This window comes from Bacillus rossius, chromosome 1 (genome assembly GCF_032445375.1).
Source record: "Bacillus rossius redtenbacheri isolate Brsri chromosome 1, Brsri_v3, whole genome shotgun sequence".
NCBI lineage: Eukaryota > Metazoa > Arthropoda > Insecta > Phasmatodea > Bacillidae > Bacillus > Bacillus rossius.
This window is the reverse complement of record NC_086330.1, coordinates 263958806-263983382: the sequence shown is the minus strand read 5'-3', so window position 1 is coordinate 263983382 and position 24577 is coordinate 263958806. Positions and strand designations below refer to the sequence as shown.

Genomic DNA, 24577 nt, shown 5'->3' with positions numbered 1-24577 from the left:
GGGCACCTTGTAATAATAAATGATTACTGCACTGTAGCAGGTTAGAATAAAACTAGCATGATGGTAAGACGAGTACACATAATATGGTGACCTCCAGCAGATGAAAACAAGATGTTGGCAATGACCACTAGCATGTGGTAGCTCCTGGTAGCATGTACTGAACATAAAATGACGAATCCATGATGGGCGTCAAGGTCAAAGTCAAAGATCAAGGTCAAGGTCAAAGATCAAGGTCAAGGTCAAAGATCAAGGTCAAGGTCAAATTTCAATGTCAAGGTCAAAGTTCAAGGTCAAAGTTCAAGGTCAAGGTCAAAGTTCAAGGTCAAAGGTCAAGGCCAAAGTCAAATTTCAATGTCAAGGCCAAATTTCATGGTCAAGGTCAAAGTTCAAGGTCAAGGTCAAAGGTCAATGTCAAAGTTCAAGGTCAATGACAAAGTTCAATGTCAATATAAGAGATCAAAGTTATGGTGAACAGAACATTATACTAACATGTCGTCAGCACACTCCAGCAGACGAAAACAAGATGGCGGCCTCTAGTGGACAAAGACAAGATGGCGGACATTACGTCATACCAGCTGATGGTAAATACCTTGTTATTGGCGGTGGTAGGTCAGTCTGTAGGTGGCTTCTGTGGAGGAAGGATCTGATGTGTTTTTTTTTGCCCTCATCGGTTTCGAACCAAGGACGGGAAGCGATATAATCAATCAGAATTCTATTAAATTAATTTTTTGTGAATTTTGGAATTTTTCCCGATTTTCTAACATAAAAATTACAGATTTCCAAGATGGCGTCTAAATTTTAAGATGGCGTCTAAATTTCAAGATGGCGACCATAACGATAATTGCAACATTAATAGGATCCAATATGGTGGTCGTAACGTAAAGTGTAAGAATGACATGGTACTCAACCAAGATGGTGGGTGTAACGAAATATGCAACATTTATATAATACAAGATGGCGACCGTAACGATAACTGCAACAGTGGTTTTTAAGATTTTTATTTAATTCCATAAAATAATTTTTTTAATGATTTTTAAAATTTTTCCCGATTTTCTAACAAAAAAATTGCGGATTTTCAAGATGGCGGGCGTAACGAAAATTGTAACGGTGACGTCATCTTTCAAAATGGCGGTCATAATCCTAGATAACGTCAGAGGCTTATAAGCGGCTATCTCTTAGGAGTTTTAAGCCTCTTTTAGGACTTTCTAGTCGCTGGGATTTTTAAGGACTAAAAACGGGAATTTTCCCTCGAAACGAGAAATTTTTCCCTCGAAAACGGGAATTTTCAATTTATCAAATTTTTTGAGATTTTTTTGCGGAATTGTTTTCCACAAAAATTGAAATTTTGGCGATGTTTGAGGAATTTTGGGCAATATTTGCCCAATTTTGACAAGTTTTGAGGATCAAATTCAAGGTCAAGGGTCAAGGTAAAGCATGGTTCGTACTCTCTTAGGTCATTAAAAAATAAGGACTTTTAAGGACTTCTAAGGACTTGATTATAGTTTTTTTAAGGACCTTTTAGCATTGATATACAAGTTTTAAAACAAGAATATTCTGCACGTTGGCAAAAAATGTATTAATATAACAAAGAAATCAAGTGGTGTAAGTACTAATTATACATAGTCATGCAGTTTAAAATAGGCCTAAACAAACGCCTTGAACTTACCAATTTAAAAATACTTTGCGAACACATACTTTCTTATATCTTGATCGACTTGATAGTAAAAAAATTATAATACAACATTTACACATTTAACAGTTTTCACCAAAGTGTTCGTAGCTCCATGATAAGACGGCACTAGTGTGAATCAATAGTCAAGTACTTTATATGAAATTAGTTTGAAACCAGGTCTATTTAGTCAGATTTTGCAAGTCACTAATTTTAGTTTTGAGATCACTCAGCTCCTGCTTCTTTACAGAGATTTCTTTCCTAACAGCATTGCACTTGATAAACAGTTCAATATTTCTGGAAGTTTCTGCTTTTTGTGAAAGATTATTAACTGATGTTTCAGATGTGTCAATTTCCTTCTCCAAAAGAACCCTCCTCTTTTTCAAAACTTCAATTTCATCAAACATTTACTTTCTCTTCTCCTGTGCACTGGCAGCAATTTTCTTGGCACGTTCCTCCTCCAAATGCTGCATATATTTCATTCGGGCAGATGATGCAGACGCCTTCAATTCTTTGGTAATAGGTATGTCATGTATGGTACCACAGTAAGTGATGTAGTCATGTACAGTGCGGCGGGCTACATAAGACGATTCCTTCAGATTTTCAACTTCTAAGGCTTTGTTGATGGAAAAACCTCTTTCCACTGATGCTTGTCCATGTGAGAGAATTAGCAACATTTTAATGACATTCCATACCTTTCCATATGCTGTTCTTAAAAAATAGCCACTAAGGAAGCTGTCAAGACCTTCATTCCTATCATAGTTCAGGAACTCTGATGATGATGGTCCAACAACATTCTCTAGGAAGTCATTGAACTGTATTAAAATATCATCACAATCCTCTGCTGCAATCGCTTTCTTTTGTACAAAATATGTAAGAACACACTTCATTTTACGACTACAGCTAGCATAATCTCTTGCCATTTGCGATGGATCAATACAGGCTGCATTCCTCACAAGTGAATAATTTACAGGACACTTAGCCATCAAACTCTCCAACATAGTCAAAACAAACTTTTGACACTCATACTTTAGAACCACTACTTGCTTTTCAGTTACCTGTTGTTTAAAGAGTTTCTCTTTCAGAAGTTTATCTCCAACAAACCCTACACTAACATCACTTGCTGAAGCATGGAAACTTTTGCTTGAAAAATCAAACTTGCTCAATTTTTCAACACTAGAAATACGATCAAAATGAGCAGGTTTCAAGACTTTGTACAGTTGAACACACTTTTTTACAAGTTGAAGAACATCCTGTGCGAAGAAGGGTAACAATGGTTTGTCACTCTGGTATTTTTCCAAAAATGGCTTTAGAACTTTTGCCACGGAGAGAAAAAAATTGAGCTTCATAGTCATCAGGTTATCTTGTGTTGCTCCAGCGACAACACCGAAGGACTTGCATGTCACTTTTGAAAGTACACCTTTTTCAACTTTTCCCACATACTCTGTTACATCATTCCAAACTTCTAATGCCCGTTCAGCTGATGGAACATTTTCCAACCAGCGGCAGCTGCAAAATTTGACTGGCATTTTATGTGTTGTGGATAATTTTTCAAAGTCATCCCTTCGTGCTGGGGCATCTTTGAACAAAGAGTAAAGAGATGTCAGAACAGATGAAATACCCCACTCTGTTGCAGATTCGCCCTTTTTGAATGAATTATTCAAAGTGTGAAGCCCACAAGAACCAACATCAATGCACTCAAAATTAAACTCTTTTCTCATGTTTTCCTGCAACAGTTTGAAAAACTTCCAATTAACTGATGGTCCATCCATTGATACCTGAATCAATTTTGATAAATCAAGCTTCTCTGTACATTTGTAAAACGCCTTCAGTAAATCATCAGCTGTGGCATGACCAATGCAAGCTGAAGTAACATAATGTGTTCTCACTGAATTGTCAGTATGCCAGAATCTAATATGGATGTCCATTTGTTTTTGCTGGGTGCTTTTATTCAGTGTTTCGTCAAACAGCAAGACATAGTGACTAGTGTCCTGAAAAGATTTGAATAAAAGTGTCTGGAAATGGGGAGCCAAACCAAAATGACACAAATATGCCACTTTCTTTTCACCGCAAGAGAACTGTCGTGCGACTAAACTGTCTGGAAACATTCTAGCAAAAAGTTGAGATGAATCCCCACAAGACTTGTACGAATAGTTATTACAAATACACTTTAAAGTCCACAAAATTTCTGCATCCAGAACGTCTTTCCCAGTGGTAAACAAATTCAAACTACCACTTGCTTCTGTAGCTGGCTTGCATACACCTGCAGCATTTGAGGTTGAAGAAGTTTGATTAGGTAAGTTCATGGGACTGAAAAACTCTTTTATCGCAACGGTCTTGGTTTTCTCTTCAACTAATGAAGAGTGCTTCGACCCTAATAAAAAAAAATTTCGATAATACATAAGTTATTTTACATTTATAACAGACATATTAATACAACAAAAAACATTCAATACCAACTACATTGTTTTCAAATAAAATGTTAACCTTATTAATGTACTTCGTTATGCATTGGGTGAAAATAATCCCACCGCACACAAATCCAACAACTTCCAATACCATTCACAAATTCATATTTTCGTTTTTAATTATTTATACATGAAACAATTTAACTTATGTAGACATACAAAAATGTAAGACAACCAAAAAAATTTCATGAAAAACCTATAAAAATACACGCGTCTCACCTGCCATGTGTGCTTTCAAAGCCGATTCGCCCATATTCCCTATATCGAAAACTTTACAGCACAATCGGCATCTTGCCTTGCTTTCTCACAAGAAAAAACAATCACACCAAGTCAAAACAACGAAACATCTGCATTTACGCGCCAAAACACTAACACAGCTACTACAGCGCGCTCTGTTCAGTAGTTATGAGCACTATAAGCCGGTAAACCGATAATTCCGGTATATTTTGTGCACTAACAAAAGTATTCTGGTACATCGTACGACATTTACTAAGCTATTCGGCCCAATATTTGTACCATAAAAACATAGTCGTACTACCGTTACGTAACATCCAATGCGTAACAAAGGAAAAAGTAACTTCTAAAGTCAACACGACAAACGTAAAAAAGTAAGCACTTTTAAGGGCCCTTAAAAACAGTATTCAAAAATAAGGACTTTTTAAGGACTTCTAAGGACCGTACGAACCCTGTAAAGGTCATCCAAGATGGCCGCCGTGACGTCACAATCCAAGATGGCGGACCGACAATCACAATCCACCGCCTGCCGCCTGTTTTAGTATGCCCATTTACATACTACTAACCTGGATCAGCAACTGGTAATGTCCAGTGTAGTGTAAGGAACCACTGCAAAATTCAAATGACTATGTAACTAAAGTGATAAAATATTAATCATAAGTTTGTCTTGATTAGTTATATGTTTTTAAATAACATTAACAGCGTATTGCTAAATTATATCAATGACTTTGAAAATGTGATAAAAATTTTCAACTTAATCATTTCATAAACCTTAAAAACACATAGGGGTTATTTTAATTTAGCCGCTGTATTATCATTATTGAAGTTTTAAGTGCTGAGCCACTGGAGGGTCCAAGGGGAAGAAGATGGCGCCTTTAGACTGCTGGGGCCATCCTGGTTGTATGGCATAGAATGAATGGTGCGACCTTTAATCAACTTGTATTACCAAGGTATTGCTTACCCCTCCCTTCACCTAAGAAATGAAAGGTAGCTGTTGTCGACTCCAAGGACAGAAGATGGAGATGGAGGAATGCTAGGCCGTTTGGATCCCCCTGCGCCTGCAGATCTAGCTGTTTTACTGGCTCGGCTGTACACTGGCCTTCCACTGCTGTAGGTCTTGCTGGAGCCGAGGCATCACTAGCATAGGCACCAAATGTTCCTTTTCAAGCAGCTGACTGGCAGCTGGGCGGTTTACCGAGTGTAGTCGCCCTCTCCCCAGAGGCGCATGCACCTCTGGCACAGTTATCCAGGATCGCTCAAAAAATTAATGTGGGCCTCAAAACCCAAGTTCCCAACCCTGCGTGGCAGTTTTTCTTATCCGCCCAACTCTTCTCACCTGGGCCTTTTACTGTTACCCAGTACTGACCTTGTTTGCTTTAACGCATGCTAATTGATCCCCACATAACCCAGACCAGGGTTTTCCCTGCACCTATGCAGGTTTCATCTGGGGCACCGTAGCTAGCTTTGGCTAGGGCGACCAAAGGGGCATCAACCATGGCCTAAATTGCTGCAATAACTGACTCCAATATCACAAGATGCACATGACCTTTCCCGCATGGTTAATCACAGCATGATAAGTTGTATCTGTATGGGCTTTAAGCTTGAGACATGCTTAGGTACTCCCTGTCCTGGATCATTTAGATTAACTAAGGCTAGGAAAAAAAATTCTATGTTCTAAACATTTTGTGGAGTTCGATTTTATTGTTACTTGACAGAAATGAGTTTATTTTACCATTGTGTATGACTTAATGAACAAGAAGCTAGGCTAGTTTCTTCCAAATTATGGATGGGGGAAAAGCACGGGAGTCGGAAAGAGACAACCCTGCCTTTCTAGTATAATGCATAAACCAGTAGGGATAAGCATCGATTGGAGAGGTGCCAGTTGTGCTATCTTTATTCATTTTTGTTTTTGGAATTGTATATCATCATCAATGATGTGATTTAGAACCAGGCACGAGTAAACAGGTCGGGGATTTGGGAAAAGAAACAGTTAGGGTCAAAAGTAAAAAACCATCCCCAACACACGCTTAATGAGAAAGGAGTTATTTTGAAGAAATAAACTTGTTAAAATCGATATCAGGATGATTGAAACGAGCTCAAAATATTTCAAATATGAAACATAACAGTAATAGTTACTGAAATTTTATTGAAATATGTGTGAAACATTATTTAAGTATGGGGTCAAATAGCGAGTTCAATGCTACCCAAAACATAATTTCACATTGAAAGTCACGATACAGCTGGCGGAGAGTGCATATTTATATTAACCCTACTAAAGATCGACTGTCGGTAGGTTCTTTCCTTAAGCAACATGCCTAGATAAATGTGGTTATGAATCTAATGACCTGGAAGCACGCGACAAGCAAGCTAAAATGAGTAACATTGTTGCAACAATAAATGTGTTATAATCACACCGAGCAATGTATCCAGTAATAAATTTTAATCTGGCGGGGTTCGTAGTCAGAATCTATTTTTTTTTTTACAATGGACAGTACCAATGAGAGTCAGCCTGAATAACCGACATTCGCCCGATGGCTATCGCGATGTCCGGATGCTGTCGTATTCGCCCCTGTGTTTTCCTCAGTGCTGAGGTCATTTCCTATGTACCTTGGTCAGAATAGTATTCTTATGTGCTCGGAAGTGGGGGAAGTTCGCACAGCATGTCGTTGTAGGGGTTGCTCCCTCGTTTTCAGAGACGCTGGGTGATCATGCAGCGACGTTTGTGTCATGAAGGCAGGGAGGCAGGGACAATCTGCAACTATTAGCACCCCCGTGTGTTGCTAATATGGGGATTCCAGATGTGATGAGCAGATGGATTAGTTGGAAATAGCGAATACCGACTAGTGGACAATCTGGCGGTAGACGTGGTTGTATCGTCGAGCCTGGGAAGAAAAAGTGACAGCGGAACAGTTCAGTGCGTCTGGAGTCTTCGGATAGTCTTCGTTTTGAGCACACCACTGAATGAAAGGTGTTGTTGGGTGTGCTGATGGATGAGGAAACCTGAACGCGAGAGTTCAAGGACCAGCACTGCAACAGCGTGCTTCAGACAGGCGTGCAACACTTGGCACGGGATGCTTGTATTGGCCCAGTGAGCAGTGGGTTCCGCGCGCCGCCACCACGCGACGCCAGTGTGCGCAGAGGTGCGCTCGCTCGCTGGCTGAGGGCAGCACTTGCTGTGCTTCGGTGACTATGGGCTCAGGGCTCACAGGGCCGGGCATAGTAGCTGTCCTCAAGAGCAAACGAAGGGGTAGAGATGAAGGGTTACATCCCACTGCCCAAAAATCCTAATATATCCTTTAAAAAATTCTATCTATTCTATCTTTCCCACCAACAAAACAAGAGAATTTGAAAGCAAACAGCTGGCAACGTGGTTATATCCCCTTTCCCCTCCTTTCTGGAAATGAAAATATGCATACATTGGCTAACCTCGCGTCTTTACTCGGGCACTGATACCTGAATACGATTATATGCCCCCGAGAGCGGCCGGAAGCACATCTGTCACATGCGACCCTGGGGCTTTACATTTCACAGCAAGTTTGATTTACCACTGCAATTTCAGTACACTTACAGTTCTTAAAATCAGACATCATGACACTCACATCAGGCCAGTCATCCGACACGACCTAAATTTGCAAAATAATAGAAAAATATTTTGCAGGGCAGAGTGGAATAGGCCCGAACAGCACTCCGCGACATCTAAATCAAACCTTCTTCCTTTAATAGTGTCCTATCAATATAATTTTGAACACTTAATGGACACAACTAAAACCAGGAGGTTGTAACCGGAATTCCACAGCCTGATAATGCTCGCTGGCTTTGGGGTTAATGTCCAAGTTTGAAATTCGGAAAAGTTTTAATGTAGCGCTCCTTACCATAACTACTATTGCCTTGAAGACATACTTTAAAAGTATAAATACCTTATTTATTTCATTATTCTTCAACTGCTTTGCTAGCCCAATGACTTAGATCTCTGCATTCAATGAATTAACATGCTGGTATCTCTTGGTTTGATACCTAACAAATTCAAGCTTGATTTTTGTACAAAATAAAATTCATCAGCGACACAGGTGACACCGACCTCCAAGCTTCAGAACCAAGATGACCACTGCCAGCTGACCTAAACTATATGGTGGCACACTGGAAACTACGAAATGGAGGGCCATTGCCGACGATACCTGAGGATAAGGGAGGGGCACTATGACTGAATCAATGTGTGGATGATGCCTTGGAACAGAGTGGAATGTGATTAGGCTGGCTGGATCTTCTTTGTGTCGATTTAAAAATTATCCAGAACCAGCCTGCTTGCAGCTTCACTGATACAGAACTGTCATATCAGGCAGTACCTCTGAGCCAAGTTACTTAGAGTACCTTCAAATGAGAACTCTAATAGAACACCTCACAGAGTGAAATAGAATAGATCGTAATGACAAGAGTAAGCCAGAAGGCGCTGTACCTGTGACAGTGCGCCCTAATGGACGGTGCTTGCAAGGGCGAGCCAGAAGGCGCTGTACCTGTGACAGCGAGTCCTCATGGACGGTGCTTGCAAGGGCGAGCCAGAAGGCGCTGTACCTGTGACAGTGAGCCCTCAAGGACGGTGCTTGCAAGGGCGAGCCAGAAGGTACTGTGCCTCTGACAGTGAGCCCTAATGGATGGTGCTTGCAAGGGCGAGCCAGAAGGCGCTGTGCCTGTGACAGTGAGCACTCATGGACGGTGCTTGCAAGGGCGAGCCAGAAGGCGCTATACCTGTGACAGTGAGCCCTCATGGACGGTGCTTGCAAGGGTGAGCCAGAAGGCGCTATACCTGTGACAGTGAGCCCTCATGGACGGTGCTTGCAAGGGTGAGCCAGAAGGTGCTGTGCCTGTGACAGTGAGCCCTAATGGACGGTGCTTGCGAGGGTGAGCCAGAAGGTGCTGTACCTGTGACAGTGAGCCCTCATGGACGGTGCTTGCGAGGGTGAGCCAGAAGGCGCTGTGCCTGTGACAGTGAGCCTTCATGGACGGTGCTTGCAAGGGTGAGGCAGAAGGCGCTGTGCCTGTGACAGTGAGCCCTAATGGACGGTGCTTGCGAGGGTGCGCCAGAAGGTGATGTGCCTGTGACAGTGAGCCCTCATGGACGGTGCTTGCAAGGGTGAGCCAGAAGGCGCTGTGCCTGTGACAGTGAGCCCTAATGGACGGTGCTTGCAAGGGTGAGCCAGAAGGCGCTGTGCCTGTGACAGTGAGCCCTAATGGACGGTGCTTGCAAGGGTGAGCCAGAAGGCGCTGTACCTGTGACAGTGAGCCCTCATGGACGGTGCTTGCAAGGGTGAGCCAGAAGGCGCTGTGCCTGTGACAGTGAGCCCTAATGGACGGTGCTTGCAAGGGTGAGCCAGAAGGCGCTGTACCTGTGACAGTGAGCCCTAATGGACGGTGCTTGCAAGGGTGAGCCAGAAGGCGCTGTACCTGTGACAGTGAGCCCTCATGGACGGTGCTTGCAAGGGTGAGCCAGAAGGCGCTGTGCCTGTGACAGTGAGCCCTAATGGAAGGTGCTTGCAAGGGTGAGCCAGAAGGCGCTGTGCCTGTGACAGTGAGCCCTAATGGACGGTGCTTGCAAGGGTGAGCCAGAAGGCGCTGTACCTGTGACAGTGAGCCCTAATGGACGGTGCTTGCAAGGGTGAGCCAGAAGGCGCTGTACCTGTGACAGTGAGCCCTCATGGACGGTGCTTGCAAGGGTGAGCCAGAAGGCGCTGTGCCTGTGACAGTGAGCCCTAATGGACGGTGCTTGCAAGGGTGAGCCAGAAGGCGCTGTACCTGTGACAGTGAGCCCTCATGGACGGTGCTTGCAAGGGTGACGGTACCTGCGAGGGTGAGCCGCCTCAGCGGGGAGAGCAGGGCGACGGTGGCGGCGGGCACCATGGTCACGTCGTTGTCGTCGAGGTGCAGCCTGCGCAGCTGGTGCAGCGGCCGCACCAGGTCGGCAGCCAGCGCCCGCAGGAAGTTGTGCGACAGGTCGAGGGACTCGAGCCTCGCGAGGTGTGCCAGGGAGGCCCCGGACACCGCCACGATGCGGTTGTGCGAGAGGTCCAGGCGCTCCAGCGAGGCTAGTTCGCTGAACGCGTCGTCTTCCAGCACCTGCCCACAGCCCCCTTCTCTCTTACTCACCACGGAACCAGCTTACTCTTAGGCTGGTGTTATAACACAAAGGCGTTGAATATGCTACCTCTGTAACCAAACAGTATTCCGAGTGCATGATAGGACACGGTCAGATCCTCATTTTTAGGACATGAATTTTGGTGTCCTATCAAATGCCGATCTGTTGCCCAAATTCTGCGCATGCGCAGAGCTCAATTTTTCGTTGGTTTAGTCCTGATGGCGTACCCGCATCTGACACCATTAATTCGTATATATTCAATTTCGTAAACATCGCGAGATGTAACATAAGTATTAGTGTGTCAAATTAAACTTTATGGTAGCAAAACTATTCTGGAAATATTTAGTAAACTTTAATGGTCATAACAATAAATAATCGTAACATAAATAGTGCTTTAGAAAATTGGAATAACACAATTTAATATATACGATGAGGCTGATATCTCCAGGATTTTTGCTATAATAAGTGTTTTGATGGTTGCCAAACGTCCGCTAGAATGCGTCAGAACCATTTTCTAGCCTCGCGCAGTGTACCGTTTATTAAAACAGTTGCTTTACTGTATCCTGACTGGGATTCGGTTTAGACACGTTCTGGAATATAGCCTGCAGTTAGGTTACCGTTGTATCCCAACAAGGCAGTGCTTATTCGCTACCTTACCCGAATGTCCTGTAATACCTAACTTAAAAAAATTCACCTCAAATGTACAAATTGTTTGATTACTGATACATTCGTAAAATTACAAATGATGAATTTACTGTTTTGTATAAGAATTCACAAAACTCTTGGGACAGTATTCCAAGACACAAAAATAAGGGTTTGGTGTTGAATATGCTACATCTGTACCCTAATTGTATTCCTCGTACACGATAGGACACGGCCAGTCTCTTATTATTAGGCAACCGATTTTGTTGATATATCTGTTACCGTTCTGTTGCCAGAATAACGCGCGTGCGCAGAACTCACTTTTTCGTTGATTTCGTCCAGATGGCGGAGTCGTATCTGGTGCCATTAATTCGTATACCTATAGTTAATTTTACTATCATCGGAGAACGCATCAAGAGCGTTGGTTTGTCAAATGAAATTTTATGATAGCGAAACTATTCTCGAATACATTTTGTACATTTTAAAGGTCATAACAAGAAATAATCGCCACTTTAAAAGTACTTGAGAAAATTAAAATTACACAATATAATTCGCACGATAATACTGCTATCTGTAGCATATTTGGCATAGAAAATGTATTGATTGCCAAACGTCCGCTAGAATGCATTGCAATCAGTTTCTAGCCTCGCGCAGGGCACCGTTTATTAAAACGATTGCCGAGATGTTTCCTTACTGGGATTCTGTTTGGGTATGTTTTGAAATACTGCCCGCGAGTTAGGTTACAGTTTTATACCAACAATGTAGTGCTTATTCGCTATCTTACCCGAACGTCTTGGAATACCGACCCTACAGAAGCTACGCGAATTTATATATGCCGCAGCACAGTGATTGGTATACCATGTAATAAACTAATATTTTTCTTTTCTTTATTAAATGTCTTTCTTTCTTGAAATTTCTTTTTATTTTCGGAGGAGTAATTGTCAAATATATTGTAATAATATTGTAATATTGCTCTGTAGGAAAAAATGTAACATTTGGTGTCTCAGTTCTCAGCGACTAGCCTACCAGAATAAATGGAATTATTTCTTTGCTACGGTTCTGTGGTTGGGAGCCACACCATGACGTACGCCAATTTTTTTGTGTAACAGAAAACTTAAGGATAAAATATCGGTTCAATTATGGGCTACCTCAAAAAGACCGAAATAAAAAAAAATACGAGGAATGAAAACTTTAAAATTTTGTATAGAGAAAAAAAACGGGAAATGAGGTATGCCACTAGCACAAATTATGTATATCATCTGAAAAATTGTGCTTGATTGTCTCTCTTGCCTATTTCCTTCGTAATGGCAAAATCTGTTTTATTGAGAAAATCAATTGTTTTAAAAAGGAGATGTCTTGTAAATAGTTAGAGTGATACTCGTCAAATGGTATTCAAGACTTTATTTTGCTGTCTAAAAAATATAAATTCTAAGCGCTGTTAAACATTAAGCTAAATGCAGTGTAATTATTATTTTTGTTTCTTTATTGTGTAAAATAAGTAAAATTATTTAGCATTACTGAATTATCTTTTGAAAGGATACACAAACTTAAGTAGATTCTGGTTAAAAAAATCTTACAAATAAAGCATATTTTGCATATGCTTACTGTGCTTACAGTTTAAGCAATATTTTAAAATAAAATTACTAGGTAGAGACCATAAACCCATGTAGAAAATAAAAGTAATTCAAGCTGGAATTAATCTTGCCATGACAAGCAATCTAGCTTGCAGCAAGCTTGTTATGGCAAGCATATTTACATGTGGTAAGAGCTTGGTTCAAGATAACGTGTCTCAACTGGTCAAGCCTGCAGCAAGCCCGCAGAAAGCTATTCATAGCATTTAATTGATATAACACACGGAATTCAAGCCTTAGGCAATCTTTCGGATAGGTCCTAGCCTTAATTGTCAAGTATATGCTTGAATCATACTTGATCTGCCAGGCTTGCACGACAAACCTAATTCAAGGTAATGAAAAACTTGCCGCAACTTGATGCTAAGTTGAATTTTTAAAATTATAATTACATTAAACATTTTTATACACATACACAAAGACCCCACAACAGTAGCCATTTTCATGGAAAGACTCTATAGTGACACAAATATATATTTTTATTTAAAAAAGGTAAAATTAATCAAACCTTTAACTTTGAATGGTCTAAAGATATTCCGATTGCATAAAAAAAGTGTCTAAATGCTGTCAAGGCGTATAGTAAAGTTCACTTAGTTCACTATGAGAGATAGACCACAAAATGTTTTTGTACGCTGTAGAAGATGGTTACTGGCTGGATATGTAAATTAAAGACGCGCAAAACAACTTTCTAGTGTCATATGATATTTAAGTTTGACATTAATGGGGACTCTAGGACCAAGATTCAGACTACGGGCGCAGAAATAAACAGAAAGAGGGAAGTAATGAAGTTATGTTGGGATGGAAGAAGTAAACTGAAAAAGTAACTCGTTATACTTAGCACTGTAATAAGGATACATATATGTGTGCCGTCACCCGGCCTCTGTAGAAGGCCCGGGAAGGACCTGACGGGCGCTACGGGCGTCGCGGTGCTGCTGTTATCCGGGGGGAGGGGGGGCCGCCAGGCTAGTGAGACACTTGGCCGTTGATGGTGGGTCGTGGGTACTCTGCCCCCGCATGCCCCGCCAGGTACGCTGCTTGAAGTATAACATGAACTTCCCTGAGGCCGCTCGGCCGTGTGGAGGACGGGGTGGCGCGAAATAATCGTAAGCGACACCGGTTATGTTGATTTGCGTTTAATTAACGGACTTCCCCTCCGGTGGTACGCATGGGTACTCGGTACTCCCTATGCGTACTCTACGCGGTGGCAGAACCGCTACAAACACTATGCGAATGCGCTATGCGGCGTCTGAGCCGTTGTACAGTTACATTAATTAACACTCGCTGATTACAGAACAAACACGGAATTTGCCGCGGCAGTCTCGCGGGGCGCGGTTACGAGTGTTCTGGAGATGGCCAGTACCGAAAGTTAACTGTCTTAGGGTGGCTCAGTGAGCGTGATCTTAAATTACACCCTACACTTACTTGTGGTTGCTGCCGGCAGGCGTATGCGCGGCGGTCTAGCGAAAGCGTGTCAGCTGGAGTCGGCCAGTGCCGTACGTGGCGTGGTCCGCGACGCGATGCGGAACCACTAACGAAGGCGGTCGGGATAAGCCCGGGCCCGCAAAATACACGCCGAGTCAACGTGAGCAGCTATGAAGTAAAAGAAAAGGTTTAGATATTAAAATGACTACAGAAAGAACGATCGATGAAACAAAGTGAAAGGCTGCTCACGGACGAACACGTCTTGACCCGGCGCGGAGTGGTTGGAGACTGCCGAACATGGCCGATTCGCAAGGGAGGGAAACTTTCACCTCCTTTGTGAGTCGGCACCAAAAACTTACATTAACTTAATTTGCTCTTTCATAAGCTAAAAACACGTTCCAGGTGCCCAATTAAAAGGTAGCACCTGGTAATTGGGTGCTTAAGACTTAACAATTGTTTTAGAGTGTTTAATTATTTGAATTGTGGCATCAAGTTGGCGACTGTAAATTTATTAACATATTGTATCCCTGTGAACTGTATTAGTGGGATTTCTCCTAATCCGATTTGATCATTGTCACGGGCACTTTAATTAAGGCCAGTGGCCGCGGTGAATGTTAATGAGGTTTGTTGTCTGCTCCGTGCGTGCGGTGCTCGCACTGAGTGGCTACGACGCACTTGTTTAATGTCTGGGAATTAATAATTGTGTCCTAGTATCTTTTCCCTTAATTGTTTTATGGGGTCGAGCCCCCGGGGTTCCGTGCCCTTAAGTTTCTGTGAGTCTATTGGGGTCATGCCCGAGGCGCTCGCCTGACTCATTCCCGCTGGGCTAGGGGTGCGCTCCGATAACGGGATCTGGTACTAGTGGTGTGGAGCACGGGCTTAGAGGCCATGGTCGGGACGACGTCATGACGATGTCAAAGTTTAAGGTTTAGACTGCCTAATGTCTGTTGTTGTGGATGATGATGATATCCTGCAGGATGACTCTGACAGGAAAATTGATTAGAGTAATGACACAAAACCGTGCCTAACCTCTGAATGGGTCAAAGGCATCGTTCAGAAGGTGATCGATGTAGACCAGAATCATAAATCTCATAAACCCAGCAACGGATCCAGCCACATGAGGCAAATAGGTATATTTGCATGTGTTTTAAATACATTTATAATGCAGTCATGTAAATGAGTACAATAAAGTATGTGAATTTACAAACGCATTTAAATTAAATTTCTTTTACCCCAATGAACAAGACTGCACTGAACAATTTAATCAAAACTTTCTGTAATCACATAATTAAAGTTAACATTCCTTAGAAAATTATTAATTACTGTCACAGCAAGGTTAATATTTGCTGTTTCCTAATAGTAATGATGCGTCTTTTACTAACGCGACCTTATAACCAAAGATTCATTTAATATAAAGGCTGCATTCGGTGAAAAACTAGTGGTGAAAGGTCGTCCGAATTCTTTCGATGCTAACACAACATGGTGTCTCGAAAATGTATCATATTTTTTTGCAGTCATCTGTTTAGTTTTGAAGTTATTTCACACGTTTTTTCAAACTATTTAAATTTTTACACATTCAAGTTAATCTTTTGAAAGTATCATATAAAATTACGTAAAAGAGACAGGACCTTAAAGGTGTCATCTTAATATCAATAGTTTTTAGACCATAACAATTTTCATTCGTTTAATTTCCGAAATTTGGCACCCTTAAATATATGATGTAGTTTTAAGAAATGTTTGAAAATAAAAGGGAATGGATGCTACAAATAATACACCCTCTGAAGTCATTGGCATTTGATATTTAATTTATGATTGGGAATAACTACGTAATATTACTGCTCAGATACATCATTTTATGTTTTGTTTTTACTATTAATATGAATTCTATGCTTTAACGAAGTCCAATTTTCAATATTAAATTATACAAAAAATTATAGATGAAAACGGTTGAAACCAATATGGCATCGATTTGTTTCTATCTCTTCTTCTAAAGGGTGTAGGCAGCAGTCTGCTGGCTAAGCAACAGACTATAGTTACAGTTTCACTTAAATATAGCGCCACAGACCCTTGAATGTCCACAAGAATAGTTGCCAGACCACGAGTGATTCGTCCTTCCACGAAAAGCCGCATCGGTGATTCTGTAAGGATCCTAGTAACTATTTGGAAGGCAACCAAAAATGGTTGTCGTCCTTTAAGATGCACTTTTGAAGGTTAACGGATCCTTTAATGAGGTATTCGGAAACAGCAATTGTTTTCCTTATGACACAAAATACATTAATTTTACTTTTTATGTTTTCAAGTGTGTTCACAAAATAAAACTGAACTATTTTCTAAACTTTTATGAAGAGGCACTCACGTAGTTCCCTCATAATTAAGGTTAGACGAATTATACATCTTAAACTATAAATTTTCGACGAGAATTATATACATGCATGAAGTATCATTAGTGATAAGAGTACATACACATATTCACATGTGATACAGAAGTTGGCTGCTCTCCTCCCCTGTACTATCAGAGCTTGGTCTAAAATTGCATTTGTGGCAGCATAGAAACTTGGCCAATGATACAAAGGTCGTCGGTGGGGGTCCAATTTACTATGTTTCAAAAACACTTAAGGATACACACATTTTAAACGTGTCTGCAACATTACAGAAACAAAACCATTATATTAAAAAAAGTTTCAGATCAATCTCATGAACATAATTGAAATACCTATGTTCCTGTAACATTGAAGATGTACTTCAGAAACACAACTGAAGTATCGTTATACAGAATGTCCATAAAATAATGTCCCAGTTTCAATGGTATATCATATAACAGTTTAATTTAGACTATTTGCAACAAATCATGCATAAAATTGAAAGTAAACTAACCTACATTGTTTTACAAATGTTCAAGCTTTGCACCTTTAGTTATACGGCACACACCCAACATGAAGTCCAATTCTTCTCACACTTTGGTTAACTCGTCCGGAGTAATGGAAGCAATAGCCTGTTCAGTTCTGTGTCTCAACTCTGGCAAAATCATTAGGCAGCGGCGGAACGTAGACAAGATCTTTTTATAAGGCCCCAAGGAAAAAAATATATATAGCATGATGTTATGTCAGGTGAACGTGGAGGCAAGCGAAAAAGAGCTCTGTCGTTTCGACCATTACGACCGATCCAAATGGTCTGGGACTTTGACGACGACTGCTAAGGGAGTCGTCAATTTTTTGCGCAGGTGGCGCTGCAAGCGAGAAAACAGCAAAGCAGAAATGGCGCACGGCTTACTCTTTCATTATTGTGAGTACGAACCGGAACTCTGCAACGCTTACAGTTGATAGTGTTATATGTTATCACGACTGGGACATTCCTCGATGGAAGTGCACGGAGAGGGACGGGCGAGGGGAGACACGCACGTCTATCTGGTTGAAGCGCAGGCCCAGGCTCTGCAGGCGGCGCGTGCCGCGCAGGGCCGCGCGCTGCACGCTGCTGAGCTGGTTGCGCGCCAGCTGCAGGGACAGCAGCGCGGGCAGCGGCGGCAGCGTGGCGGGCCCCAGCGGGCCCAGCAGCGAGTTGTCCCCCAGGTCCAGCTCCTGCGAGCCCCGGGCCTTTACCGGTCTGCTACTTGCACTTCCTTGCTACATCTCAGCTAATAGGTACAAAAGTTTAGTTCTTTCTAGCACAAGTAAAAACAAATTATTTTTGTTTTTTAAATTAAATAATACCTTCTGTTTATGTTTCGAAAGTTTCATGTCCAACCATTTTAATTTTCAAGTAATTTTTATGGACTGTTATAAACCACTGAAAAGGTTAAGCGACAAAGAAGCTAACAAATATGTTGAAAAAAGAGAATAATGAATAGTAAAAAAAAAAATTAGAAAAATTTACTTAAATGTATTTGAATATGCCCAACAGTCCACCTGACACTGCATTGCAATCCCAACTTGCCAGCCTATAAAATTCCCTTCTGTGAACTCCAATATTTCCCTCTTTCCCCCTCCTCCTCCTCAACCAACATTTTATTTATTTTTTTCCTGTCAAATTTATTTACAGATAATTTTCATATGTATTTTTTTTTACTTGAAAAATATTACATGATTTAGATTCGATATTATCGATGCCAAATGTTCGATATATCGATGCCAAATGTTCGATATATCGATGCCAAATGTTCGATACAACGGTGCCAAATGTTGGATACATGGACGCACCTGCAAGGGCGCCGGCAGCCCCAGCAGCGCCACGCCCACGGGCGCCAGCCCCAGCTGGTTGCCGCGCAGTCGCAGCGTGCGCAGCGCCGCCAGCGGCGAGAAGCAGCCCGGCTCCAGCCGCTCCAGCGAGTTGTCGCTCACGTCCAGGAACGTCAGCTTCTCCAGCTCCTGCACCTCGCGCCGACCACCACCTCTTCACACGCGCTCCACGAACAACCGCGGCCATTGTCTGGGTCGTGCAGCCGCGTCCGATGTTTCGGTCCATCATAAGCAGCGGCGCAACAACTGGGGGGGGGGGGGAAGGGTATTTCCCCCCCCCCCCCTCTGAAACCTTGAAGTGGGGGCAAACCAACCTTGGGGGCAAACGGGGGCAAATAAAGTGCTGAGTAATCAATTTTTAGATAATAAAACTGTTAAATAGCACCATTTTCCACCTTGAAATAAAAATTTTCCCGGGGGAGGACCCCTGGACCCCCCGCTTTAAGGGTCCTTTGGATCAAGTCCGCCATGGATTTTTCAGGCCTTCGGGAGAAAACATTTTATGAAGAAACCTGAGGTTCGAAAAATATTCTAAAGATATATTTGAAGAACTTATACTATTACCTGTGTTCATTAGAAAGTGATTTTGCATTTTAATTTTTTTCAACCGAGTTATTCAGTGTTTAATTAAACAAAAAAAAGTTTTTGCTGTGAAATGTTTAGAGGAAATTAATGTCATACAAACATGCGCATTGCGATTACGAACATTTTGATGTATATAAAACTTATAGTCGTCACTGAAACTTTTGAGGAAAAGCGTTTCTTCTATATGAATTGAAGCCCTGGAAAGAGTCGCGCGCGGCGGCAAGCCGTGGCAGCGAGAGTTAGCGGGAAGAAGGCATGGCCTTGGGGGCGCGTGGGGGTGAGCTAGCGGTCGAGGGGTGGGGAGCTGGGGCGGTAGGGGAGGGAGCGACCACGCTCAGACCACGGGTCTAGCTGTCTCATCGACTGCACAGCCTTCTTCCCGCGCTTCTGTGGATTGAGTTACTATTCAAGAATCTTCGTCAGGAGAATACGCATAACTGAAGAAATTTCGTTATGAATGCAGACTACAGAAAAGGGAATAAGAAAAGACTGCACCTTTTTGCACGTCGCAAGAAAAGGAAAGGAACTCAGTTTTTGGAGTCCCGAGCAAAATAAGTATTTTATATTTGTAATTGGTTAAATCTTATAAATTAGGAAAACTTAGCAATTGAGAATATATAATAATATTATTTTTTTAGATTTCAATGGCTGTCAGTAGTTTTATATTTTACGTAAAGATATTACTTGAATGCTGATTAACAACATGTGAAAACTAGGCTTGAATGATACTGAGCCATTTTTATATAATGTGAAAATTTTAACGTTGCCATTTTTTCACAGAAATGTAAAATTACCATAGTTGAAACTGATGATGCCATATTTTATTTGCTGAATCGCTAGAGAAATGTATTTTATTGGCATTTAATTTCAATATTTTTATCACTACTTCCTTTATTTTATTCAGCAAACGGCAAAGTTTACTGGAAACAACGTAAAGCAACTTCGAGGTACCTCAAGTTCCTGATACCAGCTGCGAACTGATTGACAGCGCCGATCCCACCGATCCCAACCATAGTGAACCGTGACTACTCAAGCAAAAATCCTACTTCATTTCTTTGTAGGCCTACTCAATGACGTGAGAACCGGGGAGAGGGGTTACAGCCCTCTCCTGAAAACCGAGTGGGGAAGCGAAATGGTAATATGTTGGACGCGCATTCGGGAGGACACGGGTTCTATTCCCGGTCGAGTGATTACGGCCTCGGGCACGGATCTCCGTGTCATGACACTACCGCTGCCAGATGATTAGGTCGGCGACGACTCCAAAGAGAAATATATATAAAGGTTGGTACTAAATTTACAGGAAAGACGTGTTATTTCTTGAAGTGAAGATATCTATATATATATATATATATATATATATATATATATATATAAAATGTGAATTAAATCGGAAAACTACATTGTAGCCAATGGTATTATATTAATCTGGCAATATGTAATTCGTATGTTTTACAGGCGTCAGGATGATATATAAGTTGAAGCATTTCATAAAAATAAAGCCGTATAAATTTCACAAAATTTGGTCTCACAGTAATCTTCATATTTAATGTTTGTAACTTGATGCCTTTCCAAGCTCAACCAAAAAGAAATCATATTTCTATATTTTGTTTGAGAAGCTTTACATAGCATCCGCCATTTTTTGGGAACAAATGCGTATCATTTATGTTAGTAATATACTGTAAACATTACCTACCTATGCAATTTTAAGACTATTAATTATTAGACTTTATAAATTTGCGATTAATACTGGTCAGCTATAATATACATTTATGTGGCAATACTAGTTTTAGGTCGACTGTGACCATATATCTCGTTCACTGAAATGAAGTATTTTAATGTTATCCTATTTTAACGCTGAGGCAGTTTGGAATTCAGAAATATGTGTAACACTAACTTATTGCCCAGTGTGCTACTTGAAATAACTCAGATATAAAGCGTGGCGTTAGTTTTTTTTTCATGAATCTGACGGGGAAAAAAGAAAAAGAAAAGATAAAGAACTCTTTGAAACATTTCTTGAAAGACAGATATCTCGAGCTGCTTACGTTAACAGGTTTTGGACTTAGGCTGATGACAGAACATTCAAAGTTTGGTATTCACCTTGAAATGTGGATTTTCGCTCAAAATTTGCTTATTTCCTTTTAAATGGCCATTGCCATCAAACCTTTTCTAATTTTTCCCCATTTTTCTTATTTTCCTTTAACACCCCTTCCCCCCAAAAAATAGCGTTGGGCTTATAGAGGCTGCAGATTAAAATATCACCTCATTTTACTAGCTACTTCCTACTACATAAGTATTTAAAAAATAATTTACTTTTTTATATTTAGGTCGTCACAGGTCGTAACATACACTGTTCTACAGCCTGTGCCACCACATGAACTACCTATTTTTTTCCATTTCTTCTTTTGTGGAAGACGGTGGAAGTTCATCTGTGAACTTAGAACGCTGTGCTGAAGAAACGATTGTGTTGCCAAACAAAATAGATTTTCATGTAACACTGTTTGCAGAAACCTCAGAAAACACAAGGAAAGAGGTATGTCTAATTAACACTAAATGTACTGATGTTTGGTGTGAACACAATGCATATAACGTAAAAGAATATTAATATGTGGCGTAAATTAATTCTTCAGTTAACTTTTTTTTTTGGTTGGCATAACAGCTATGTTATAGGTTAAGCATTATTTGGTTAAACATATTACAGATGTAAAATGCTCTATGTCCTGATGATGCTCTAATATAATAGGTCTACAACAGTTAAATTGGACATAGCAAATTCTTCAATTAAATGATATTTTCGTTTTGTTGGTATACATATTTTGTTATATCTTGTATTACTTTGTTAAAGATAATGTCTTTAATGTTCACACTCTTACTATTTTCGGTCGAAATTAAAACATCATTTGTTTTAATCGCCTTAAAATTCAATTAATTTAGCTTTCAATATACTTTTTTTCGGAATCTTACTTTTGTTTACATAAGTTTAATGTAAGTGTTTTTCATTTTTTACTACTACTTACTATTTTTCAAAAGCATACTGTTTTTTTTCTTCTGTTTTCTCGAATGTTCCTTTTTGGCACTTAGCCCCTAACCAAAATGTTAAATTTTCAATTATCTACGAAAATATTGACAAATAATTCCTTCAAATGTACGGCCTAGTCATCTTGGAATGACCTACTGGAGAGTTTGAGACTGTTTTATACCATAATGTAATTTTACCTCCATGAACAGTTGAAATGGTTTGTGCAAACGCATGTATGTGCAAAAATGAAAACCTTTTATACCTATCATATTAAAAACCTAGGAATAAGGCCCGGCCCATTCAGTGTTTGCGCTAATTTATTGTTTGCGTCAAATGTAACATTTAGTAACCTTGGACGTTGTTGTTTGTATTACAAATTGTGTTACCAACATGGTTACAAACTATAATTCAAAATACAACACTCAGCTCTTGTTATTTTCAGAATGGTTACTCGTCTAAGGTCAATGAACCCATGATGTCCCATGTCTTTAATATTAAATAATTGCTCAAAATAAATTAGATACAAATTAGGCCTACTTGAAATTCCATTTTATAAAACATAAAACATTAAAGATTTATAGTTTCGGCGTTAAGTTCAGTTTTCTAGGTTCAGTGTAAGGCTGAATATGAATAGCAGAAGGTGTTAACCATTGGCTGTAGGGAGTTTCTTTCTAAGTATTTCATAATGTATATGTTTATAAAGAGAATAATAGCATATACAGATAATTCCAGCTCCACCTCCTCAAATAAATACAAGGCATCAGCACGTGAATTTCAAATTTGTTTTGTGAAGTTCTTTGTGAAAATTGAACCACATATCGTGCCGTACAATTTTTTTTTTTTGAAAACCACCATTCAAAAGGTAAAAGGATCTGGCTCCTAAATTAACGATACATAGGCTATTTGTCCCTAATATTTCTGAAGATGCTAATTTAGGTCTTATCGGCAGTAAGAACACTCAGAATTGTAATATAAGTAAAATTATTCTCTTTCTATTATTTGAGGAAAAAAGAAGTCCCTAAACTAATTTTGGCTATAAACAATGTGGAAAACTGAGGTGCCTCATAATTTTGGGTCGGGTCGGTAATGGACAAGAACTTAACTTCATGCAATATTTTCGTAACAGTATTATTATATGCCATGGTATTTGCTTTCAAAGGTATGTATAGAATTTTTTTCGCAAAGCGATTATATATCAGAGATATATTTCTGGATATTTTCTGAAGTAATTTTGTGTGAGACGAGACAAACACCTGTTGAGTTCTATATTCAGATCATATGTATTTTACTGATAGAATTATACGATAATACAATAAAAACTATTTTAGTATATACTTAAATAAATAGAAGCACAATGTGTCCTTCGAACAGCGAAATATGATGTGTATAATGCGACAACGAACAAAAGAGCGTTCACAGATTTTCCTCTGCGCATCCACAGACTTCCCCTACCACGGTGGGAAAAAAGGGGTGGCAAACCAACCCGTCACGCCTGAGCCCGTCTTACACGAACACCAACGGCGTACTTATGCATTTCATTTCATCATTTGACCACAGTGGCAACTAAATTGCGCCTCACAATTTTTAAATTAGTTTTCCAGATCAAAGTCTATGTCCCTCATGGCATAGCATTATTGTTATTGTTTTTCCCATTTTGATGTTTAATTTCATGATGGTGTTTTGATTGAAGATTCATGTATCGACTCGTCTTTTAAATCACAAACATTTAAAACTTTTAATATATATATGTAAAGGCTCATTCAAATGCATGGCTAAAAAAACTTAGATTCACCGAGTCTAATTTATTATGTAGGAAGTTAAAAATTATATTTGCGCAAAGATTATACCGAAGTGGTTTAGAATCCATTTTAAATGTAAGTACTGCTTCAAAACATTGAAACAGGCATAGAAAATAACCACTTCGTAAACAAGGAAAAAAAGATAGCCCACAATTAACATACTCACCTATTCCGAATCACAAAGACTGCTTTCCTCACTGTCTGTATCGCTTGCAGTGTCCGTGTCTCTTGAACATCCGACATTTATTATTATTTTATCAATTTCAATGTCAATTCTCCTGTCACTGCTAAAATAGTCCAATATTTTTCACATGCTTGCAACACTCTTTCCATTTGTCCACAGAATAGATACTGAACAATTCCTCACACAATTTTCTTTTATCATCTAGCGATGAAGAGATTCCTTCCCGAATTATGTTTTTGATGTCTGCCCATACCAGATCAGTCGGATTCAACTCAGCATGGTATGGAGGCAGGCGAATGACATCATAGCCACACTCCATGATTAACGCATCTATTTTAAATTGTTTCTTTACTGGCGCACTTTTTACTAAAAGCAGAAGACTCTTTGGTCATTGTTAAAGAGAATGGAATATTGTTTTTTGCTAGCCAGTTTTGTATGTCTTGTTTTAAGGATGATGCTGTATGTTTTTTGTTTAGCTGTGCATTATGATAACTGGCGTTGTCCAGAACTACAACACATTTTTCAGGTAAATTTGGCAGTAATTTACTTTACACCCACATTGAAAAATTTT

The 24577-nt window shown here is 40.2% G+C and overlaps 1 protein-coding gene across 1 annotated transcript in view; it reads right to left on the bottom strand.

Annotated features, from left to right (window-relative positions):
- LOC134527545 (protein slit-like) overlaps window positions 1–24577 on the bottom strand; it is a 110758-nt gene that overhangs the window by 24878 nt on the left and 61303 nt on the right. The window contains exons 4-6 of the mRNA XM_063360315.1: window positions 18384–18551; window positions 17589–17765; window positions 10206–10479 (exon numbers count right to left, since the gene is read on the bottom strand). Of these exons, the coding sequence (XP_063216385.1) occupies window positions 10206–10479; window positions 17589–17765; window positions 18384–18551 (619 nt within the window). The remainder of the gene's footprint in view (window positions 1–10205; window positions 10480–17588; window positions 17766–18383; window positions 18552–24577) is intronic.